The 24,227-nt window shown below is 39.8% G+C and overlaps 1 protein-coding gene across 1 annotated transcript in view; it reads right to left on the bottom strand.

The window, feature by feature from the left end:
- Window positions 1–24,227, bottom strand: part of mrc1a (mannose receptor, C type 1a) — a 163,115-nt gene that overhangs the window by 17,765 nt on the left and 121,123 nt on the right. The window contains exons 20-25 of the mRNA XM_063044201.1: window positions 17,975–18,117; window positions 16,698–16,812; window positions 15,073–15,235; window positions 10,805–10,911; window positions 3,884–4,116; window positions 338–503 (exon numbers count right to left, since the gene is read on the bottom strand). Of these exons, the coding sequence (XP_062900271.1) occupies window positions 338–503; window positions 3,884–4,116; window positions 10,805–10,911; window positions 15,073–15,235; window positions 16,698–16,812; window positions 17,975–18,117 (927 nt within the window). The remainder of the gene's footprint in view (window positions 1–337; window positions 504–3,883; window positions 4,117–10,804; window positions 10,912–15,072; window positions 15,236–16,697; window positions 16,813–17,974; window positions 18,118–24,227) is intronic.

Raw genomic sequence — 24,227 nt, 5'->3', positions numbered from 1 at the left:
CCTTTTAATAATCCTTATTTAAGACTTGATTATTAACAAAATAATATTTCAGATTGTTGTGCTGATTTTTCAATGAAATTCTTGAACTGTGGCTTAAGAATTTTTACTGACCCTGACTGTGCATTTGACTCTCTTGATTTCTACATTTTCTCTAAATGGAATGTTTTCCCCAGAATGTAATGTCTTTGCACATTGAGGGATAACTTTATTAGAATGCAAGACCTGTAAGTGTTATAAAAATGTTAAAACAAGTTTGTGCTCATTTATAATTTTAAATTGACTTTCAAAGAAATCAAACTAGTGCAGACAGAACTGAAGTTCACAAATTGATTCTTACCAGAAGATATTTTACAAGTGGCATATGACTCATTGTTGCAGTCTGAGGTTTTCCACTGTCCATTCAGGTCAATAAAGACACAATCATTATTGCCCCTGGGCTCTCCAACACCCCAGTTGGAATACCTTAGTTTCCACCCATCAATCCATCGGTATTGTCCTGCAGTCTAAAAGAAATTCTATTTTAAAATAATGCAGCTGTGCCCCAAGGCCGTCAGCTATACTTTTTTGCTACTTAAGGTAACAGCAATTGACATTCATCTTTCCCTTTTGACTTGTGAAATAATTTGAAGTAACATTTCATAATCACAGCATCAGATCATTAGTGGCATAATAATTGTAATTTAAAATGTTAAATTTGAGAAAGAAACATTTATCTGAACTTTTTTTCCATCAAATTCTCCAGAACAATCCAAATAAATGAATCTGCACTTGATACACAAGTCATCCAGCTATGGGGCCAGATACAACTACACATAACTCCCGGCTCGACATCACTGAGCAGTGCCTCTGCATTCTTTGCTGAATCCAGCAGCAGGGGGAGATATAGGATGCACCAGCACTCAGACTCTGGCACATTCATGAATTCGCTATTGCCAGGGCTGGAAGTCAGGAGCTAACCCATGCATTATACACAGTTCTCTAAAGAAGTACAAAACATAAAAGCAAGCTAAAGTAATTAAAAATTACATATTTTCTCGTACTTATCACCTCCCTTGCAGCTCACATACCAGGGATTTCTGCAGACCTATGTTATGCCACTAGTTTGAGTTGTTGGACTGTAACTAGAAAATTACCAGTGAATATCAGCCAGCAAGTCTGGTCCTTCACATTAATGCCCGAGCCCTAGACATGCTAGCACCAGAAGGTCTTATGAGATCACTGCTTTACTAAGATAAGGAATACCTACTGTTCCATGCCCAGAAAGCATTTTGCTAAATCCAATCACTTGGCTGTCTTTCTTCTACCTGTATACAAGCAAGGGCTAAAGATTAAAACTCCAGTGATTAGGACAACAAAGTCGTGGTCTCAGGAAACAGAGAAGCGGCTATAGGATCGCATCAAGTCAGTAGACTGGGCAGTGTTCAAGGACTGATCTGTGGATCTGAATGAATGCACCAAGGTTGTAACAGACTTTACTAAAACAGTTGCGTCCCCACAAAGTCATTCAGAGTCTTCCTCAATCAGAAGACCTGGATGAACCATGAGATGGGCAATCTGCTGAGAGCCGGATCTGGTGACCAAGAAAGTTATGAGAGGTCTAGGTACAATCTCTGGAAAGCCATCTCATGGGTGAAGTGGCAATTCCAGGCTAAACTTGAATCAACGAAGGATGCTCGACAGTTGTACAGTAGCAGCTCTTGAATACTATCACCTCTTATAAAGTTAAATCAAGCGACATAGGTGACAGTAGGCCATTGCTTCCAGATGAGCTCAATGCCTTGTCTGCTCACTTTGACTGACAAAACGTGAAGGAACCATCACAAACGCCCACATCCCCTCATGATCCTATGACGTCAGTCTCTGAGGCCGATGTGCGAACAGTCTTCAGGAGGTGAACACATGAAAAGTATCCAGCCCAAACGGGGTGCCTGGCCATGGACTAAACATCTCTGCTGATTAACTTCTGGAGTGTTCACCGAGATCTTTTTACTCTCTGTTCGGCAGTCTCAGATACCCACCTGCTTCAGACAGGCTGCAATTATACTGGTACCCAAGAGCGTACTGACCTGCCTCAATGACTGATGTCAAAGTAACACTTACATCTACATTGATGAAGTGTTTTGAGAGGTTGGTGATGAAACATATCAATTCCTGCCCGAGAAGGGATTTAGATCTGCTCTAGTTTGCCTACTGGAGCAACAGGTCCATAACAGGTGCCATTTCATTGGCTCTTCACTCAACCCTGGAACACCTGGACAGTAAAGACGTATAGCTCAGGATATTCTTTATCGATTACAGCTCAGCATTCAACACCATCATCATCCCCTCAGAAAATAAACTCCAAGACATTGGCCTCAGTATCTCTTTGTGCAATTCGATCCTTGATTTCCTCACTTGCAGACCCCAGTCCATTCAGATTGGCAACAACATCTGTTCTTCGATCTCCATCAGCACAGGTTAACCACAAGCTGTGTGCTTAGTCCCCTGCTTTACTTACTTTACACCTAGGACTGCGTGGCTAATCACAGCTCTAATGCCATGTTCAAGTTTGCTGACGACACCACTGGCTGAATCAAAGGTGGTGAAAAATCAGCATAGAGGAGAGGAGATTGAAAATCTGGCTGAGTGGTGCCATAACAACAACCTTTCATTCAATGTCAGCAAGACCAAGGAACTAATTATTGACTTCAGGAGGAAGAAACCAGAGGTCCGTGAGTCAATTCTCATCAGAGGATCAGAGGTGGAGAGAGTTAGCAACTTTAAATTCTGTAGTATTATTATTTCAGAGGAACTTTCATGGGCCCAGCATATAGTGCAATGGTGAAGAAAGTATGGCTGCACCTCTCCTTCCAGAGGAGTTTGCACAGATTTGGCATGACATCTAAAACTTTGATCAACTTCTATAGATGTGTAATGGAGAGTCCATTGCTTGGCTGCATCACAGCCTGGAGTGGAAATACCAATGGCCTTGATGGAAAATCCTACAAAATATAATAGATACAGCCCAGTCCATCAGGGGTAAAGCCATCCCCTCTGTTGAGCAGATCCACATGAAACACTGTCTCAGGAAAGCAGCATCCATCATCAGGGAACTCCACCACCCAGGGCATGCTCTTTCTTCACCTCTGCCATCAGGAAGAATGTACGGGAGCAACAGGACTCTCAGCACCAGGTGTTGGAACAGTTACTACCCCTCAACCATTAGGCTCTTGAACCAAAGGGGATAACTTCACTTGCCCCATCATTGAAGAGTTACCACAACCAATGGACACACTTTTAAGGATTATTCTTCTCATGTTTTCATTATTTATTGTTTACTTATTTTTTTATTAATGTTTCTTTCTTTCTGTATTTGAAAAAATTGGTGTCTCCCGCTCTCTGGTTGAACGTCCAAGACAGGTGCTCTTTCATTGATTCTGTTATAGTTATTATTCTATACATTTATTTAGCTTACCCTCAAGAAAATCTATCTCAGCGTTGTATATGGTGACATATTTATACTTCGATAGTAAATTTACTTTGAACTTTGAAGAAGAAAAGCAAGAGGATGGTTCTGCATCTGACCAGCTTCTTCCATCCTTCTGTGTTTGCCTGAAGGTGTGCAGAAAACTGAAAGAAACTAAGTTGTAAAGAGCTGAGAGACAAGTTTCCCACAAAAGAATCAACAATCTGACTGATTTACCAAAAATTTTACCCTAGGCCAACATTAATCTTGCAGCAATTGTCACTGTTTTTCATCCTCCAGTCAAATGCTCATTCATTCCCAGCATTTGCTCTGAATATTCACATCAATCCTCAAATTTTGTCCTGTACTAAGTGGTTACAGAAATAAATATGTTCACTTTCTATTCTTCAACATACAATGTTTCTCTTTGTTTCTTACCGCATTGGCATTTAATCCAATCCAAAGTTTCTCTTCAGCCTTATTTGCCTCTAACATCAAGAAGGAATTCTCAAAGGCGTTCCTAATACTAACAAGTTGGGCACCTTCTGCTTCACATACTTTTCGTGCATCTTGCCATTTCAACTTGACCGTAATAACTTTATAGGAATTGTTGCCATACTGATAGTAATTTGGTCCAGGAACAGTTGTGGGGTTCATGCTTAATGAACGATCTGTGGGGAAAAAAAAATCAAATTTTGCTCCTTTATTTTCACACAAGCTCCAATGTACTTTGCTTTCTCTAAACAACAAAGGAAGAACATCCAATTTTTCAGTCTACGTAAAAGACATTTTAGCAAACACAATGAGTGGTAAGGCAAGTAACTAGGTAACTAAGATAGTGGAGCAGTTTTCCAAAGTCTACATTGTCAGCAAGGAACCTTTTCCAATCACAGATCAAATTGAGAAAACCACACAAATAATATGGTTTCAATGGGGGGGGAATTCAAGGACAATCAATATAGAAAATGCCGAAGGGTAATCTTGCTTGGAGACATGATTACGCAATGTCAGATATGTCTGTACACCTCTAATCTGTAAAATATTAAATCATTGTTCAAAACATTCCTTAAAGAACATTTCCATTCTTATGTAAATGAAAGTTATTAAAATGCTATATAAATATATTTTTAAAAATGCAGGAAACAAAAGTAAATAGGAATTGCAGGTGCCACGGTGGCATAACATCAATCTTCACTGTGGAAGACATGAGCAATATGGTGACAGTTACAGGTGTCAGGAGCATGAAGTATGTGAAGTTATCATAACTAGACAGAAGGCTCTTGGGAATCTGTAAGGTCTGAAGACAGATAAGTCACCTGGACCAAATGGATTACACCCTAGGGTTCTGAAAGAGGTGCCTGAAGAGATTGTGGAGGCATTTGTAATGATCTTTCAAGAATCCCTAGATTCTGGAATGGTTCCAGAAGACTGGAAAACAGCCCAAATGCTGTATCACAACAACAAAACTGCAATCTAATCTGGCACATCCATGGGATCAATGGTGAATTGCCCATTTGAATTTAGAACTGGCTTGCTCGTTGAGAAAAGAGGGTAGCAATCAAAGGGACTCATAATAGTGGGAGGTCTGTGATTAGTTGTGTTTCACAGGGATCTGTACAGAGACCTCTGCTGTTTGTGATGTATATAAATGACCTGGATGAATACATAGATGGGTGGGTTAGTAAGTTTGCAGATGATACGAAGACTGATGGTGTTGTGCATGGCATAGAAGACTGGCAAAGAACACAACTGGATATAGATCAGTTGCAGATATGGGCAGAAAATTGGCAGATGGAGTTTAATCCAGATAAATGTGAAGTGTTGCACTTTGGTAGGTCAAATGTAAAGAGGCAATACACTGTTAAATGCAAGACCATTAACAATGTTGATGAGCAGAGGGATCTTAGAGTCCAAGTTCATAGCTCCCTGAAAGTTGCTACGGAGGCAGATAGGGTTGTTAAGAAGGCATCTGACATGTTTACTTTTATGAGCCAAGGCATTGAATTTAAACATCAAGAAGTTAAGTTGCAGCTTTACGAAACTCTGGTTGGGCCACATCTGGAGGATTGCATACAGTTCAGTTTGCCCTATTGTAAGTAATATGTCAAGGCTTTGGAGAGGGTGCAGAAGAAGTTTATCAGGCCTGGATTGGAGAGCATATGCTATAATGAGAGGGTGGACATACTTGGGTTGTTCTTCGGGAGGAGGGGGCTGAGAGGTTATCTGATAGAGATTTATAAGATTCTGAGAGACAAAGATAAAATAGACAGACAGCATCATTTTCCCAAGGTAGAAATATCTAGTACCAGAGGGCAGGCGTTTAAGGTGAGAGGGATAATTTCAAAGGAGATGTAAAGGGCAAGTTTGTTTTACACAGAGAGTGATGAATGCTTGAAATGAGCTGCCAGGAGTGGACAGTATTTAGGCTTTGGCTGAGTGGTATGGAAAATTCAAGGCACGCAATTATCAGACAACACAACAAAATGTTGAAGGAATTTAGCATGTCAGGCAGCAGCTATGAAAATGAAAATAAGTCCTGATGAAGGATCTAGGCCTGAAAGATCAACAAATAATACATTTCCATAGATGCAGCCTGGCTTGCCAAGTTCCTCTGGCATTCTGTGTGTGTTTTAATGGATTCTCAGCTTCTGCAAAATCTCTTATGTTTATAGGTGTCAGACATTACCATTTCTAACAAATCTAATCGAACAACCTTCTGTTGGCATTCATTGGGGTTACCATAATTACTATTTGCAGATGCCACCATTTGGAGTTCATTGTTATCCTCGGCTATTAATACCATTAACATTCTGGAGGAATCCATGTACCAGAAACACAAATGGGCCAGCCACATCAATTAAGAGCTCTTCTACCAACTAACAGATGAAATACTGTCCATCTGCTGGTTGTGTGCAGAAGTACGTGGAAAGATTAATACCATCTAGGACAGAGTTATCCTCTCAACCAGCACACTTTCTGAGACTTCAAACATTTACTCTCTGCAGTGTGCCCAATCTGCAAATTTACTGCTGCAACTAGCCCAAGCAGACTTACTAATCATAGCTAGTATGTTCACAAACAGCAATGGTACATCACTGGTCACAAATCACAAAGAAATTCTTAAACTTCATCCCTTGCCTCTTTTCACCATACCATATGACCTCATTTAAACATCCTTCTAAGATATCCTCACTTATTATTGCAGAGATTGGTTCCCTGATCAATAATTCAATGCCCCTCCTTTTTTGCATTCACCCCACCCTCTTCACTATCACATTTGAAACTTAAATACCCTGAAATTTGAGTACCAATCCTGCCTTTCCTTCAACTTTTTCTGAGTTATTCCCACATTGTGATCAATGATCTAAGTTACTTTGCCATGTCAGTCAAGATCTTTGAATTTAACAGTTGCAATTCAGTTTTATAATTCTTCCATATATCTGATCATATCAGTCGTGCTTACTGGCCTGGCCCAGTCTTGCTTCTTTATATGACTGAAGTACCGTCAACAGCACATCTCCATCACAACCTGTGGCCAAATTATTTTTAATCCTCCTCCACAGCAGGACCAATCCACCCAGACTGTTGGTGAGACCAGCTGCTCATACTCTAAATCAATAATTTGGATGAGAAGATCCAATGTAATATATCAAAGTTTTCTTAACGATACAAAGCCAGGTGGTAATGAGGGCTGAGAAGACGATGCAGAAAAGCCTAGGGAGTTGTGGAAAGCAAGGGTATGACAGATAAAATATAATGTAAAACATACAAGGGTACATTCCCTTTGGAAAGGCATAATATTTTTTAAATGATGAGAAACTGAAGAGTGTTGGTGTTCAGAGGGAGTTGAATGTCTTTATACATGGATCGCTGAAAGTTAATATGCAAGTACAGTAAATAATTAAGAAGTCAAATGTTTTGTTGACCTTTAATTCCAGAGGATGCAAGAAGAATAAAAATACATCCTATTCCATTGAACAGGGTCCTAATGAGACAGCACAGACAATACTCGGGATTACTGCCTGTGCCACGTGACAGTGAGTATAGGAATAGAATGAGGTGGAGGATAAATGCCTGGATGACAGAGGAAGGCAAAAAAGGTGGGGGCATGGCACTGTTGATCAGAGATAGTGTCATAGCTGCAGAAAAGGAGGAAGTCATGGAGGGATTGTCTACGGAGTCTCTGAGGGTGGAAGTTAGGAACAGGAAGAGGTCAATAACTCTACTGGGTGTTTTTTATAGACCACCCAATAGCAACAGGGACATGGAGGAGCAGATAGGGAGACAGATTCTGGAAAGGTGTAATAATAACAGAGTTGTTGTGGCAGAAGATTTTAATTTCCCAAATATCGATTGGCATCTCCCTGGATCGAGGGCTTTAGATGGGGTGGAGTTTGTTAGGCGTGTTCAGGAAGATTTCTTGACACAATAAGTAGATAAACCTACAAGAGGAGAGGCTGTACTTGATCTGGTATTGGGAAATCAACCTGGTCAGGTGTCAGATCTCTCAGTGGGAGAGCATTTTGGAGACAGTGATCACAATTCTATCTCCTTTATCATAGCATTGGAGAGGGATAGGAACAGACAAGTTAGGAAAGCGTTTAATTGGAGTAAGGGGAAATATGAGGCTATCAGGCAGGAATTTGGAAGCATAAATTGGAAATAGATTTTCTCAGGGAAAAGTATGGAAGAAATGTGGTAAATACTCAGGGGATATTTGCGTAGGGTTCCGCAGAGGTACGTTCCAATGAGACAGGGAAAGGATAGTAGCGTACAGGAACTGTGGCGTAAGGCTGTTGTAAATCTAGTCAAGGAGAAAAGAAAAGCTTACAAAAGGTTCAAAAAACTAGGTAATGATAGCGATCTAGAAGATTATAACGCTACCAGGAAGGAACTTAAGAATGAAATAAGGAGTGCCAAAAGTTGCCATGAGAAGGCCTTAGTGGACAGGATTAAGGAAAACTGCGAGGCATTCTACAAGTAGGTGAAGAGAAAGAGGATAAGATGTGAGAGAATAGGGCCAATCAAGTGTGATAGTGGAAAAGTGAGTTTGGAACTGGAGGAGGTAGCAGAGGTACTTAATGAATACTTTGATTCAGTATTCACTACGGAATAGGATCTTGGCAATTGTAGGGATGACCTACAGCAAACTGAAAAGCTTGAGCATGAAGATATTAAGGAAGAGGATGTGCTAGAGAATTTGGAAAGCATCAAGTTGGATAAGTCACCGGGACTGGACAGATATACCCCAGGCTACTGTGGGAGGCAAGGGAGGAGATTACTGAGCCTCTGGCGATGATCTTTGCATCATCAATGAGGATGGGAGAGGTTCCGGAGGATTGGAGGGTTGCGGATGTTGTTCACTTATTCAAGAAAGGGAGTAGAGATAACCCAGGAAATTATAGACCAGTGAGTCTTAATTCAATGGTTGGTAAATTGATGGAGAAGATCCTGAGAAGCAGGATTTATGAACATTTGGAGAGGCATAATATGATTAGGAATAGTCAGCATCACTTTGTGAAAGACAGCTCATGCCTTACGAGCCTGATTGAATATTTTGAGGATGTGGCTAAACACATTGATGAAGGTAGAGAAGTACATGTAGTGTATATGGATTTCAGCAAGGCATTTGATAAGGTACCCCATGCAAGGCTTATTGAGAAATTAAGGAGGCATGGGATCCAAGAGGACATTGCTTTGTGGATCCAGAACTGGTTTGCCCACAGAAGGCAAAGAGTGGCTGTAGACGGGTCATATTCTGGATGGAGGTAGGTCAGTGACCAGTTTTGTGCCCCAGGAATCTGTCCTGGGATCCTTACTGTTTGTGATTTTTATAAATGACCTGGATGACGAAGTGGAGGGATGGCTGAGAAGTGGCACTTGAAGTTCAACCCAGATAAGTGTGAGGTGATTCATTTTGATAGGTCAAATATGATGGCAGGATATAGTATTAATGGTAAGACTCTTGGCAGTGTGAAGGATCAGAGGGATCTTGGGGTCTGAGTCCATAGGATACTCAAAGCTGCTGCACAGGTTAACTCTGTGGTTAAGAAGGCATATGGTGCATTGGCCGTCATCAATCATAGGATTGAGTTTAAGAGCGAAGAGGTAATGTTGCAGCTATATAGGACCCCGGTCAGAACCCACTTGGAGTACTGTGCTCAGTTCTGGATTGCCTCACTATAGGGAGGATGTGGAAACCATAGAAAGGGTGAAGAGCAGATTTACAAGGGTATTGCCTGATTTGGGGAGCATGCCTTATGAGAATAGTTTGAGTAAACTTGGCCTTTTCTCCTTGAAGTGATGGAGGATGAGGGGTGACCTGATAGAGGCGTACAAGATGATGAGAGGCATTGATCATGTGGATAGTCAGAGGATTTTTCCCAGGGCTGAAATGGCTAGCATGAGAGGGCACAGTTTTAAGGTGCTTGAATGTAGGTACAGAGGAGGTCAGGGGTAAGTTTTTTTTACGCAGAGAGTGGAGAGAGCGGGGAATGGGCTGCCAGCGACAGTGGTGGAGGCAGAAACAATAGGGTCTTTTAAGAGACTCCTGGATGGGTACATGGAGCCTAGAAAAATAGAGGGCAAGGGTGTAACCCTAGGTCATTTCTAAGGTAAAGACATGTTCAGCACAGTTTTGTGGGCTGAAGGGCCTGTTTTGTGCTGTAGGTTTTCTATGTTTCTATGTTTCTAATACTCTACACAAGGGAAGTGCACACTTATGACATAAGGAAATAAATAAAGTATCAGATTGATTCCTGAGGGTGACATAAAAGACTGTAGATGCTGGAGTCTGGAGTAACACACTAATTTCTGGAGGATCTTTGTAGGTCAGCCAGCATACAGAGAGAGAAATGAACAGTTGATATTGATTGTCCATTTCTTCCAATAGATGATATCTGACCTGCTGAGTTCCTGCTGCATTTTGTATGGGATTCCTGAGGTGCCGGCTTTCTTGTATGTATGAGGAAGATTAAGTAGGTAAAAGTTGTGTTCTCTTGAGTTATGGAGAAAGAGGCCTGACCTAATTCAAATATTCACAAACCTCCTGCAGCTTAACATGATACATACAGAATTAATGCATCTCCATGACTGCATTATAGTCTCAATATAAGAAACAATCTATTGAGCACAAGATGAGAAGAAACTTCTTCACCAAAGTGCAATGAATTATTTGGAATTCTGTACGCAAGGGTTTTGGGACCGTTCCATCTCTGAGGAGAACAACAAAAGTCGGCTGATGAATTAAAGAGGTACTGTGGTGTAAGATCAGCAATGATTTAATTGTTTGCCAGATATAATTTTAGATTGAAGATAGCACAGATTAATATATTGTGCAAAAATCAGCCCTGTGCTTACCTTTATACTTCTGGCATATAAAACCTCTTTTGATCTGGCAGTAGTTATCCTTCCAGAGGCCACCGAGTTTCTTTGCAGTTACACTCACAGTCACACAGTCAGATTGCCATATAAGGAAAACAAAAAATGGTTAGCACCATAAACCAACAGAAAAATTTCCAGTGGAAATTAATATTTAAAATGTTGGCAGATAATTGAATGATGATGTGCAAATGCAATGTATGGAAATCTGTGACCAAATATCACTGCAACTTTTTGCTGTTGGCTTAGTTTTGTCTTTGCATAGAATAAATTATTTATGAGGTCAGTTATCAGTGGAGTACAAGGAGGAGTGGGTTCAAGAACAATAGAGGATGTCTTTAAAGGATATTAAAGGTAGGAAGGAGTATGACAGTAGAGGAATGGGGTTCTCAGTATCAGAATTATAGAAATTAATGAGAAAGGTGGGAACTTCCTGCTCCAGCCAAGGACCATACAGCATATCAAGTGCATATCCAAAAAAATAAAAGAGCAGAAGTGCTATAAATGACATTCTTCAAAATAGTTTCTAATAATATGCCCCACGCCAAAGTTAGGATGATTGGCCTGATTTCATCTAGTCTCTACCTTCCCCTTTTCTCAAGCAGTGATGCAAGATTATCAGTCTTTCGGTTCCCCAGCAGAACATCTGGAGAACATTTAAGCAAAATAGGAAAATGATGATCAGAATCTCTTCAATTTCTTAAGTTGCTTCTCTTACCAGCCTGGAAGACACTTCATTGGTACTCGATGATTTATCCACTTTCAGCAATACAGAATCCATTAGCGATTCCTTCCTGATTAATATCTCACACCTTCATCCTTAGCTACAGTATCAACATTGTTCCTTAAGGTTCAAATATTCATTAAGAACCTCACTTAAGAGTCACCTTCAGAAATGAACTGTATTGTTGTTTCTGAAAGTCTCTACTCCTTTATAGAGTCACAGATTCCAAAGGAAGGATCGAGCATGGAAGTAGGGCCATCATATTAAGTTTGTGCTGACCATTAGCTACCATTTGAATTGATTCCACATTAATCCCATTTTATATTTTCCCATAATTCCCATCAGCTGTCTCTAAGTTCTGTTATGCACTGACATGCATATGGAAATTACACTGGCCAATTAATCAACCACCTTCAAGTCTTAGGGATATAGGAAGAAACCAGAACACCCTTTGAAAGTCCTGGTGGTCACACAGAGAACGTTCAGACTTCACACAAATAGTGCCCTAGATCGAACTCTAAGTAGAGGAGTGGAGAGGAGGTCGTTGCAGCAGCACTAGATATATTAAAACAACTCCAAAAGTTTTGCAGATGAAGTGTTGGGTCACCTTGAAGGACTGTTTCCTGTTTTGCATTTGAATCTCACCACGTGTTATGTTGACTCCTGGACAACAGGGTTCCATAGGCTTTCTGTGGTACTGAACTCTCAATATCAAGTGGAAGCTTCCCGTTTTTCCTCTATCCTATCCCACATCCTCTTTATCCAGGAGTTCTGGGTCTGGACATCCCAGCATTGCTCTTTTGAGTGGGGTATATTTACTCTTTGAGAAAAGTATTAATGTTCCAAGTCTGCTATACTAATGACACAATCACCTGCCAGGTCTATTGACAGTATATTCAGCCTGTATGGGCAGTCGGTAATAACCTCTAAGTATAGATATTATGCCTTAGGATATAATGTCAGTACTTGTGCCATTAAAAACACATGTGGCATTCAGCAATGTCAATTACCAGAGGCACCTACATTTTAAATCATTTTAAAATGGCAGTCATAGTACAGAAATTTATTTTTTTCAAATTTTTTTATTTGTTTTTTTTCATAGCTGATCATTCTCCACAGATATTCTTATATGAAAGATAGTCATCCCAAAATGTTATGTTTTTTATCTGCAGATGCTGCTTGACCAGCTGGACATTTCCAACAAGTTTTGGTTTATTTCAGATTTCCAGCATCCTCTGCAATTTCTTTTGTGTAAATCCCCATGAGTACTTTCCATGAAGCAATGCTTCAGGGGTCCAGGGGTACTTCTAATGGCCTTACGTATCACAGAATCATGCAAATGGTTTGACCCCAAGAGCTAAATCAAGTAACTAACTAAGAGCTAAATCAAGTAATTCAGCTGACCTCAAACATCACCACAGCCCTCTCAATTCCAATTCTACTGTTTGGCTTCCTAAGGAAACATGGCCAATCTAGAGTGTTGCTGAGTTCATAATTTTAATGTGGGGTGAGATAACATTGATGTGTTAAATATTCCAACTAAACACCTTGGCGAGTAGGGTAAATGAAAATCCCAAGGCATTCTTCAATTATGTGAAGAAAAAAAGGATGACAGGAGTGAAGGTAGGACCGATTAGAGATAAAGGTGGGAAGATGTGCCTGGAGGCTGTGGAAGTGAGTGAGATCCTCAATGAATACTTCTCTTCGGTATTCACCAATGAGAGGGAACTTGATGATGGTGAGGACAATATGAGTGAGGTTGATGTACTGGAGCACGTTGATATTAAGGAAGAGGAGATGTCGGAGTTGTTTAAAATACAGTAGGACTGATAAGTCCCCGGGGCCTGATGGAATATTCCCCAGGCTGCTCCACGAGGCAAGGCAAGAGATTGCTGAGCCTCTGGCTAGGATCTTTATGTCCTCGTTGTGCACGGGAATGGTACCGGAGGATTGGAGGGAGGCGAATGTTGTCCCTTTGTTCAAAAAAGTTAGTAGGAATAGTCTGGGTAATTATAGACCAGTGATCTGTGGTGGGAAAGCTGTTGGAAAAGATTCACAGAGATAGGATCTATGGGCATTTAGAGAATCATGGTCTGATCAGGGACAGTCAGCATGGCTTTGTGAGGGGCAGATCGTGTCTAACAAGCTTGATGGAGTACTTTGAGGAGGTGGTCAAGCATATAGATGAGGGTAGTGCAGTGGATGTGATCTATATGGATTTTAGTAAGGCATTTGACAAGGTTCCACACGGTAGGCTTATTCAGAAAGTTAGAAGGCATGGGATCCAGGGAAGTTTGGCCAGGTGGATTCAGAATTGGCTTGCCTGCAGAAGGCAGAGGGTGCTGGTGGAGAGAGTACATTCAGATTGGAGGATTGTGACTAGTGGTGTCCCACAAGGATCTGTTCTGGGACCTCTACTTTTCGTGATTTTTATTAACAACCTGGATGTTGGGGTAGAAGGGTGGGTTGGCAAGTTTGCAGACGACACAAAAGTTGGTGGTGTTGTGGATAGTGTAGAGGATTGTCAAAGATTGCAGAGAGACATTGATAAGATGCAGAAGTGTGCTCAGAAGTGGCAGATGGAGTTCAACCTGGAGAAATGTGAGGTGGTTCACTTTAGAAGGACAAACTCCAAGGCAGAGTACAAAGTAAATGGCAGGATACTTGGTAGTGTGGAGGAGCAGAGGGATCTGGGGCTACATGTCCACAGATCCCTGAAAGTTGCCTCACAGGTAGATAGGGTAGTTAAGAAAGCTTATGGAATGTTAGCTTTCAAAAGTCGAGGGATAGTGTTTAAGAGTCGCTGGGTAATGATGCAGCTCTATAAAACTCTGGTTAGGCCACACTTGGAGTATTGTGTCCAGTTCTGGTCGCCTCACTATAGGAAGGATGTGGAAGCATTGGAAAGGGTACAGAGGATATTCACCAGGATGCTGCCTGGTTTAGAGAGTATGCATTATGACCAGAGATTAAGGGAGTTAGGGCTTCACTCTCTGGAGAGGAGGAGGATGAGAGGAGACATGACAGAGGTATACAAAATATTAAGAGGAATAGATAGAGTGGACAGCCAGTGCCTCTTTCCCAGGGCATCACTGCTCAATACAAGAGGACATGGCTTTAAGGTAAGTGGTGGGAAGTTCAAGGGGGATATTAGCGGAAGGTTTTTTTACTCAGAGAGAGGTTGGTGCGTGGAATGCACTGCCTGAGTCAGTGGGGGAGGCAGATACATTAGTGAAATTTAAGAGACTACTAGACAGGTATATGGAGGAATTTAAGGTGGTTGGTTTTATGGGAGGCAGGGTTTAAGGGACAGCACAACATTGTGGGCCAAAGTGCCTGTACTGTGCTGTACTGTTCTATGTTCTATGTTCTAAAATAAAAATATTAAACACTGTGACCGCTTCCATAGATCTAACAGGATTAGACATTGAGCCCTTGAGCTTAGAATGTTAGTGAAGACATATATCATTAAAAGTAAGTCAGCTACGCTGGTAAAGCTCAGGGGGTGAGGTTGGAACCTACCGGATTATCATAGGAGTATGCTTTTCCTGTTGGGAAGCCTTTCGCCCAATTAGTATACGATACTCCCTTCCCGTCAGTCCAGAGGTATCTACCCTCTTTATTAATATCATTTAATCCAATCCAAACATCTCCAGGAAAGCCATTCAGAGACAAGGTAATAAATGCTGTGAAGGGGAAGAGATTAATATAATTCAAAATTGTGGTTAAAATTCAACACTTAAAAAAAGATTTCATTGCATTTATACATCTCTTTTAATATGTGGTTCCAAAGTAACTCACAGCAGTGTAATCAAGGTAAAAAGGAATCTTAGAATATGGTAAGGAGCAATTGCAGAATTCACATTGAATAAAATAAAATGCAAATAGCATGCACAAAATATATTTACCGATTTTCCAAAACATATACTGTACTAGAGCATAATTTGAATAGTAGGATGGTTAAGTTGGAATGAAAGTTTGAGGTATTCTTCTAACGTGTAAAAGTGGAATCATAATGTTTTACAGTAGAGATGCACTTATATACTTAGTTCTTGAATGAACTCATCATTTTGCCTCATTTTCTTGCACTTTCCTGTCATTTTTATATCCAATATTTTCAAATGTTTATACACTAGCCTTTGACATATTATGATGCATCTGTTACAATTTTGGTAGGCGATTATCCTCTGTATAAAATATCCTCCTAACACCCCTCTTACTGCTTTGAATTAGTCAGAAATTTGTATTTCAGGTTGACATCTCACTGACAAATGGAAGTTTTTCCCTTCAAGCTCCAATTCACTACTAGCAGAAATAGCTTTTCAATGAACCCAAATTAAAATCATAATTTTAGTAGAGTTTTCTACTTCACTAATGTATCTCCATTATCTGCCAGTCACTGTTTTGTGTTTTGTAACCAAGTTTCATACCATTACTTTCCAATTGGACTATATTATTATCATTTAAAAAAAGGTAAGGTGAACCAACAGGTAAAGATCAGGAATAACAAAGAATCAAATTACACTTGGCACTCAAGAAAGTAAAATAGTACAGTATATGAGAAGAGCACAAATCATCTAATAGCTATTGTATCCAATGTATTCAGAAATAAAGCTAACAATGAACAACTGCAAAGCAGTGAATATAAGGATATCATTTTAAATTGAACATCCTAGGTTACTAATATATACAAATAGAATGATAATACTTATCTGAAACTGTTATCTGTACTGCTTTAGCTCAGGTGGGACTATATTAATGGTTTTGCTAAACTAGCAATGATTCATTTGTATACAAGCAATTAATTATTACGTATTTTTATTCTCTGACAAAATCAAAATTAAAAATAGTATTGCATACATCATGCACTTCACTGTAAATATATTCAACTATGCTCTTTTATCCTGAGATCAATGTTGATGTTATTACTCCTTTTGGTTTTGGCTTTTTGTCACTAACACAGGCAAAAAAAAATCTGTCCCTAAACTGAAACATCAGTGCATTAATTGGAATATTGGACGTGCACAATTTTGTACCTGGATGATCATTTATATATTGGCTGGTGTTAGTTGTTGAAGCCCCATAATGAAATCAAAGCATTAAAAATATATCAGCGGATACAAGGCCACACTTGTCATAATTACTTACCCTGTTCCTTAGCATTTTGAATTGATGCCAGATTCCCTCCACCTTTTATGCAAACATCTCTTGCAGCACTCCAAGATAAATGTTCCTCTTCTATTTTACCATAAAACTTGAAACACTGAGGGACAGATTCCCAAATTCTTAGCATGTACAATGCATCATGTAATTATATTACAAATAAAGCAATATTTCAGCAATAAGCCAAAGTAGTTTGCTGTGCAAGCCAGAATGTTGATACAAGGGGTTCTGCAGGTGCTGAAAATCTTGAGCAAACACACAAAATGCTGGAGAACTCAGCAGGTTAGGCAAAATCCATGGAGAGAAAAGAACAGTCAACATTTCAGTCTGAATTGTTGACTTAACACACACAAAATGCTAGAGGAACTCAGCAGGCCAGGAATCATCTATTGAAAAGAATAAACAGTTGACATTCCAGGCTGAGATGTTGACCTTGAAGGTCTCAGCCCGAAATGTTGACTGTTTAGATGTTGCCTGGCCTGCTGAGTTCCTCCAGCATTGCTGAGTTCAACCTACAGAGCTGTTCCAGCATTTTGTGTTCATTGTCCAAGCCAAAATATTGCCTGTTGTCTGAAGATCATTATTGTGGCATTGGCTCTGCTGCGCTCTTTTCAGAAAAATAAAGACATATTTAAATAGAAAATATGAAAAGCGGATCATCGGTGATATAGACCAGCCTCTAAAGCCTGTGGAACAAAGGAGTAAAATTACAATAAATTCTATTGCCACAGATTTTTCAGGAAGTTAATAGCACTTCCCTTTGCAAAAGCAACATCGGGATTTCCATACAATAAATTACAAAGTTGTGCCAGCTGTTTGCAGCTGATTTTGTAACTGCTTCTGAAGCTTGCCTTCTTGTGGTGCACAACGGGCTTCAAAATCTAGCAGCAGGCCAGACTCTGTGTGGGGCTGCTTCTCCTTTGATTCCAGTGCAGGAGAATGACCCTAATAAACTAATCTATTTATTGGGCCAGATCATCCTGGAGCTGGACAGCAACCAGAAATATGCTGCCTGTGATATCTGACCATGCAGGCATTCCTTGCCTGGATCAAACAATCAACCTTTATACTTTATAATTGTCCCAGGAAACGGATTAAAATATGAGCACTGATTATGTCTCAAACAGCAAAATCTGTGAGGAAAAACTGGTATTAACAGCTAATATTGGCCCAGACAAGATGGTGGTTAATTGCCTTTTGAACATAAAAGGAAAATGTTAGAAGCATTCAATAGGTCAGGCAGCATCTGTGGAAGCATATACCTTCTTTCCAAATGGTTCCCAGTCTGTAGGGCACCCTCCTGAATTAGAGTCCTCAGTGGGAGCTTGTGTAGTATTAATTGAACTGTTACTTCTTTCACATATAGAAGGAAATGGGTGGCCACAGTTCATGTCATTCCAAAATCCTTGCAAAATGAAGTAAAGTAAATATAAAAATATTCTTCACAAAAAGCTATAATTTCATCAATGTATTTTGAGGTATTTGATTTAATAATCTTTTAAAAGGGCATATAAAACCCTAAAATAAAGACTTATCTATGACTTTTTTCCATATTATGTTGATGAAGATCACTTTTTAAAAGATCAAGGTTTGAGAATGGTTCCAAATGAACAAGCAAATTGTGCATTGCTTGCATTGCATTGCAAAGTCCCTCAAATGACAGTCTGACGAATAATTGAGGGATGAGATGCTACATTTCAAAACAGTGTCATGAAGCCTTTGACCTGCTGACTAGGATGCCTATCTAAACTCATTCCTTTTAACTGTTCTTGGATTCTTTCTAATCTGTGTATTTGTCCAAATGCTTACAAAAATTTGTAATTATATCTTTTTCTACTGCTTCCTCTGACAGCTCCTTCTATATACTCTCTACCCTCTGTGTGAAGAATTTGCTCCTTGGATGCCCTTTAAGTTTTACCCCTCTCACATAAAACTATGCCCTCTAGTAGTTTCAATCTCCACTACACTGGGAAAAAAAGGCTGTAAACATTTACCTTATCTATGTCCTTCAGGTTTTATAAACCACTATAAATTTCATTCTTTAGGCTCCATCTTTGCAGAAATTTGCATCGAAATTAAAGTTAGTGGCCCTCCCTCACCCTCCTTTTTAACCCATGAGCAGGGAGTTTGGGGATTAAAATATCACCTCCCATCCAAAACTTGTTCATTGCTGTTTTCAACCCTGCCATAAATAGACATCTGGGTCATTACGATGTGAAAGTTTCAGATTATTGACATAGGCAATCACAGTTTTGTAATCTCTTTATGCTAGTAGACTCATTCTCTAACAGACTGAGAAGTAAAATCTGATTTATTAATAGTGTAATAATAAAACTGAAAGTTCTTTTCCTTAATGCACAAAATATTGGCAAAAATGTAGTTGAATTAATGACACGGTTAAAATTAAGTGGGTATGAATCAATAACCATTGTAAGATGTGGCAGTAAAGTAACCAAAGTTGGGAATTACAGTACGTACTGTATTCCAGGATACTCCTCTTTTCAAGAGACAGGCAAAATAGGAAAGGAACAGGATCAAACCGATTTTAAAGAAAGACAGTAGGAAGGAAGGATCTCAGCTCAGAAAGTCAGTTATTATGGGTGAACGTAAGAAACAGCAAGTGTCATTTGTTGATTTAAAAGTATAAGTTCACGCTACTGAGTATAATGAACATAAATGGAAAAGTTATGCATTATCTTTTCTCCTGTTTGTATTCGTCGTAATAAATGAAGTTTATTTTTGAAATTAAAAAATAACATTGATTGGAGTTGTATGTAACCTTCTTTGACAGTAATGGCACTATAGAGCAAAGAATAAATTGAAATTAGAAGAGCACTTCACAAGGTAAATACAATAATTAAGTTGGACTTTAATCTACGTATAAGCAAAGCAAACCTATTAAGCAGTAATAGTGTAGAGGATGAACTTATGGAGGCTGTAGGACATAATGTGGCTGACTAGTATGTTGAGGAACCAATTATGGAAAGGCTATTTCACTATTATTGTGTAAAGAGAAAGGGTTAATTGATCATTTGTTTGTTAAGAAGACTTTAGAGTACATGAATCAAAACAGGATAGAATTTTATACAAAGATTATTAGTTCAAATTGAAATGAGAATTTTAAGTCTGAATAAAGTAAACTACAAAGGCCTAATTCAGTAATTAGACATAGCGGACTTGGAAACTGAATTACGTGTATGGCAGTAAGCCAACAGTGTCTAACATTCAACTAGTTAACATTGTAAATGACAGGACCTAGAGAGTGTAGTAGAACAGAGAGGCATTGGGGTACAAGTGCATAGTCCTTTAAAAGTGGAAACAGGAGTATACAGGGTGGTAAAGGAGATGTTTAGCACAATTGCATTCATTTGATAACCATTAAGTACAAGAGTCGGGAAGCCATGTTCCTGCTCTGTGGAATGCTGGTGAGGCGTTCTGGACACTTTGCAATAGGAAGGATGTTATTAAACTAGAGATGGTGGAGAAAAGGTTTATGAGGATCTTTCTGGGACTGGAGGACAGAATTATGAGGTGATATATAAGACCATAAGACGTAGGAGCAGAATTGGGACATTTAGCACATAGAGTCTGCTCCGCCATTCATTCAAGACGGATTTATTTTCCCTTTCAACTCCATTTTCAACATTCTTCCCATAACCTTTGACACCTTTACTAGTCAGGAATCAAATGAATCAATCACCCTCTTCTTTAGATATGACATCGAAACAGGCCCATCAGCCCAACTTGTTCTTGCTGATTAAGTTGTCTACCTGCTTGATATACAATGACCTAGATGACGGAGAACCTTCCTAGTCATACTTCAAGAGGAGAAACTGTGGAAAAGGAGTGCCTCTGGGATCAGGCCTTTGATCATATTCTGTTTACAATCAATGAGTTGCATTCAGGGATCTATTGTCATATACTGTATCTAGCCTTACTGATAACACAAAGCTAGGTGGCAGTGTGGGCTATGAAGAGATTGCAGAGAGGGCTGGCAGACAAAATGTGATGTGTAAATAAATAGGAAGGCATTTGATTTAAAGATTGAAAAGGGTTGTTATTTAGAGAGAAAAACAAGAGAATGCTGGAACCTTGGGCAATAAACAAGTAGAACATTAGCTGTGGGGAGAATCATAATGTCACCATTTTGGGTTGATCCCTGTATCTGAGCATGAAGATGCAAGATAGCCAGCATAAAGGGGTGGGGGGGGAGAGAGATGATAAAAGGGCCAGTAGATCAGAATCAGAATCCAAATCTGGTTTAATATCACCAGCATTTGTCATGAGGTTTGTTAACTCTGTGGTGGCAGTACAATGCAATATATAATAATAGCAAAAGCAACTGTGAATTACGGTATGAATATATGTATTAAACAGCTAAATTAAATATGTAGTGCAAAAAAGTAGAAATAGAAATTGTTGAGTGTGTGCCTTCATTCCTGATGGTAGCAATGGGAACAGGGCATGTTCTGGGTGATGGGGGTCCTTAATGATGAAGGCCACCTTTCTGAGGCACCACTCCTTGAAGATGTCCTGGATACTATGGGAGCTAGTGCCCATGATGGAGATGACTAATTTTACAACTCTCTGCAGCTCAATTCAATCTTGTGCTGCTGCCTCCCATAAATGACGGCAATGCAGCCAGTTAGGAAGCTGGGTGAGCAATAATGGGCAGATAGGCCCATGTGGGGGGAGGGGGAGGAGGCATGAAATTGGGCGACAGGGGCAAATGAGTGATAGGTAGTCAAACAGAAAAAAATAGGCAGATGGAGCCAGGTGGGGACAAGGAGGATAGGGTGAATCTGGAGACAGATAGAAAAAGAAAGTGACTCTTTTATCCATGTGTGATAATCGTAAAATATTATTAACAACTGCAAATGCTGTAATTTATTTCCAGGGTCTTCCATATAAAGCATTAGCGATATTTCTGCCTGACCTGCTCAGTATTTCCGACATTTTCTGTTTTTATTACCAATAGTTAATATTGAGCATATTCATGAAAATAGGAAGCCAAACTTTTGCAAGATTAGAGACAAAAGTAGAGATATCCAGTTCCATTCGTATAAAGCAACACACATAAAAATTGCTGGTGAACGCAGCAGGCCAGGCAGCATCTATAGGAAGAAGTACAGCGACGTTTCGGGCCGAGACCCTTCGTCAGGACTAACTAAAAGAAGAGATAGTAAGAGATTTGAAAGTGGGAGGAGGAGGGGGAGATCCGAAATGATAGGAGAAGACAGGAAGGGGAGGGATGAAGCCAAGAGCTGGAAAGTTGATTGGCAAAAGGGATATGAGAGGATCATGGGACAGGAGGCCTTCCCCCTCCCACTTTCAAATCTCTTACTATCTCTTCTTTCAGTTAGTCCTGATGAAGGGTCTCGGCCCGTAACGTCGACTGTACCTCTTCCTATAGATGCTGCCTGGCCTGCTGCATTCACCAGCAATTTTTATGTGTGTTGCTTGAATTTCCAGCATCTGCAGATTTCCTCATGTTTCCATTCGTATAAAGTTCTGGTGCAACCTCATCAGGAATACTGTGTACAGAAAGGATTTTTTTTACACAAGTGAGAGTGAGGGAATGTAGTGAAGGTTCACTAGATTTGTTTTTGTGGCTTGTCGGAATGTTGTGTGAGGAGTGAAGAAGCAGGCTAGAATAAAAGTTTATTGTGCAGCAGATAACATTCAGGTGCAGACAGATAATTGGATGACTAGTGGGAAACAGAAAGCAAATGTAAATGGTTCTTTTTCATCTTGATAAAACACAATGTATGGAATCAATGCTTGGGACTCAGCTTTTTACAATTAATTTTAAGGAAGATACAGAAGGTGCCACAAAATGTAAAATGTGAGCATGACATAAAGACTACAATAGGATATAGCCAGGTTTATCAAGTGTGCAAGGATCTGGCAAATATCATATAAGCTGCATTTATCAGATCATATAACAAATGGAGTATATAATGTGGGAAATACTAAGCTTTTTATTTTGGCAGGAAAAATAAAAAGGAAGTGGCCTCTTACTTAAATAGTGAGAGATTGCAGAATAGGGTACAGAATCAGAATCGGGTTTCATATCACTGGCATATGTCATGAAATTTGTTGTTTTGTGGCAGTAGTTCATTGTAATACTTAATAATTTTTTAAATTATAAATTACAATGAGCAATATATTAAAAATTTTTAATTAAGTAAGCAGGGCAAAAAATAGTGAGGTAGTGTTCATATGTTGATTGTCCATTCAGACATCTCATGATAGAGGGGAAGAAGATGGACCGAGGTTTGCAAATGTATGATTCACAGAAGGCTTATTTACAATTATAGGAGGTATTTATGAAAATAGACTCTCATTTACTTCTAGGGGAATTGACTATGGAAGTAGGAAGGTTTCACTTCTGTTATGTGGGCATTGGGTGAGAACATTTCTGGGGTATTATATACACTGTTGTTCTGCTTGCTTAAGGAAGCACATTAAGGCCTTAGACACAGTTCAGAGTGGATTATCTTAAGAAGAAAGGTTGAACAGGCTAGATTTCTGTCCACTGGCGTTTAGAAAGACAAAGGAAATGGCCATAAACACATATCATCATTTAGGGTTTTGTTGGGTTGAATGGAGGGATTGGTTCCTTCTGAGGGAGAATTTCAAACTGTGGATTACTGTTTAAAACGAGAACACTGGAACTCGAGTGGGACCAATATGCTTTCAGGCAAGTTGGCTAGAGCTGTTCAGGAGGGTTTAAACTAATTTGGCAGGAGTGTCGGAGCTGGAGAAATCGTGCTGAAACTGAGGTAGTTGGTTTACAAACAGAAGCAGCGTGTAGTGAGGCTGCTAGTAAAGAGAGGCTGATGATAGGGCAAAATTACAGTCAACAGGATGAGTTGCAATGTAAAAAGTGGACAAAATCGAAAAGGGTGAATACAGGACAGAAGGTTTTATATTTGAATGAGCACAATATACAAAAAAAGGTAGATGAACCTATAGGCGAGGAAATCTGCAGATGATGGAAATTCAAGCAACACACACAAAAAATGCTTGTGAGCGCAGCAGGCCAGGCAGCATCTATAGGAAGAGGTACAGCGATGTTTCGGACCGAGACCCTTCGTCAGGACTAACTGAAAGAAGAGATAGTAAGAGATTTGAAAGTGGGAGGGGAAGGGGGAGATCCGAAATGATAGGAGAAGACAGGAGGGGAGGGGTAGATCTAAGAGCTGGAGAAGGGAGAGGATCATGGGATGGGAAGCCTGGGGAGAAAGAGAAGGGGGGAGGGGAGCCCGGAGGATGGACAGCAGGAAAGGAGTTATAGTGAGAGGGACAGAGGGAGAAAAAAGCGAGAGGAAAAAAAGGGGGAAAAAAATAAAAAATATATATTAAATATATAAATAAGGGATGGGGTGTGAAGGGTAGGAGGGGCATTAACAAAAGTTAGAGAAGTCAATATTCATGCCCTCGGGTTGGAGGCTACCCAGACGGAATATAAGGTGTTGTTCCTCCAACCTGAGTGTGGCTTCACCTTGACGG

This window comes from Mobula hypostoma, chromosome 3 (assembly GCF_963921235.1).
Source record: "Mobula hypostoma chromosome 3, sMobHyp1.1, whole genome shotgun sequence".
Lineage (NCBI taxonomy): Eukaryota > Metazoa > Chordata > Chondrichthyes > Myliobatiformes > Myliobatidae > Mobula > Mobula hypostoma.
Note: the sequence above shows the minus strand (reverse complement) of the source record. Positions and strands in the feature narration are given on the sequence as shown.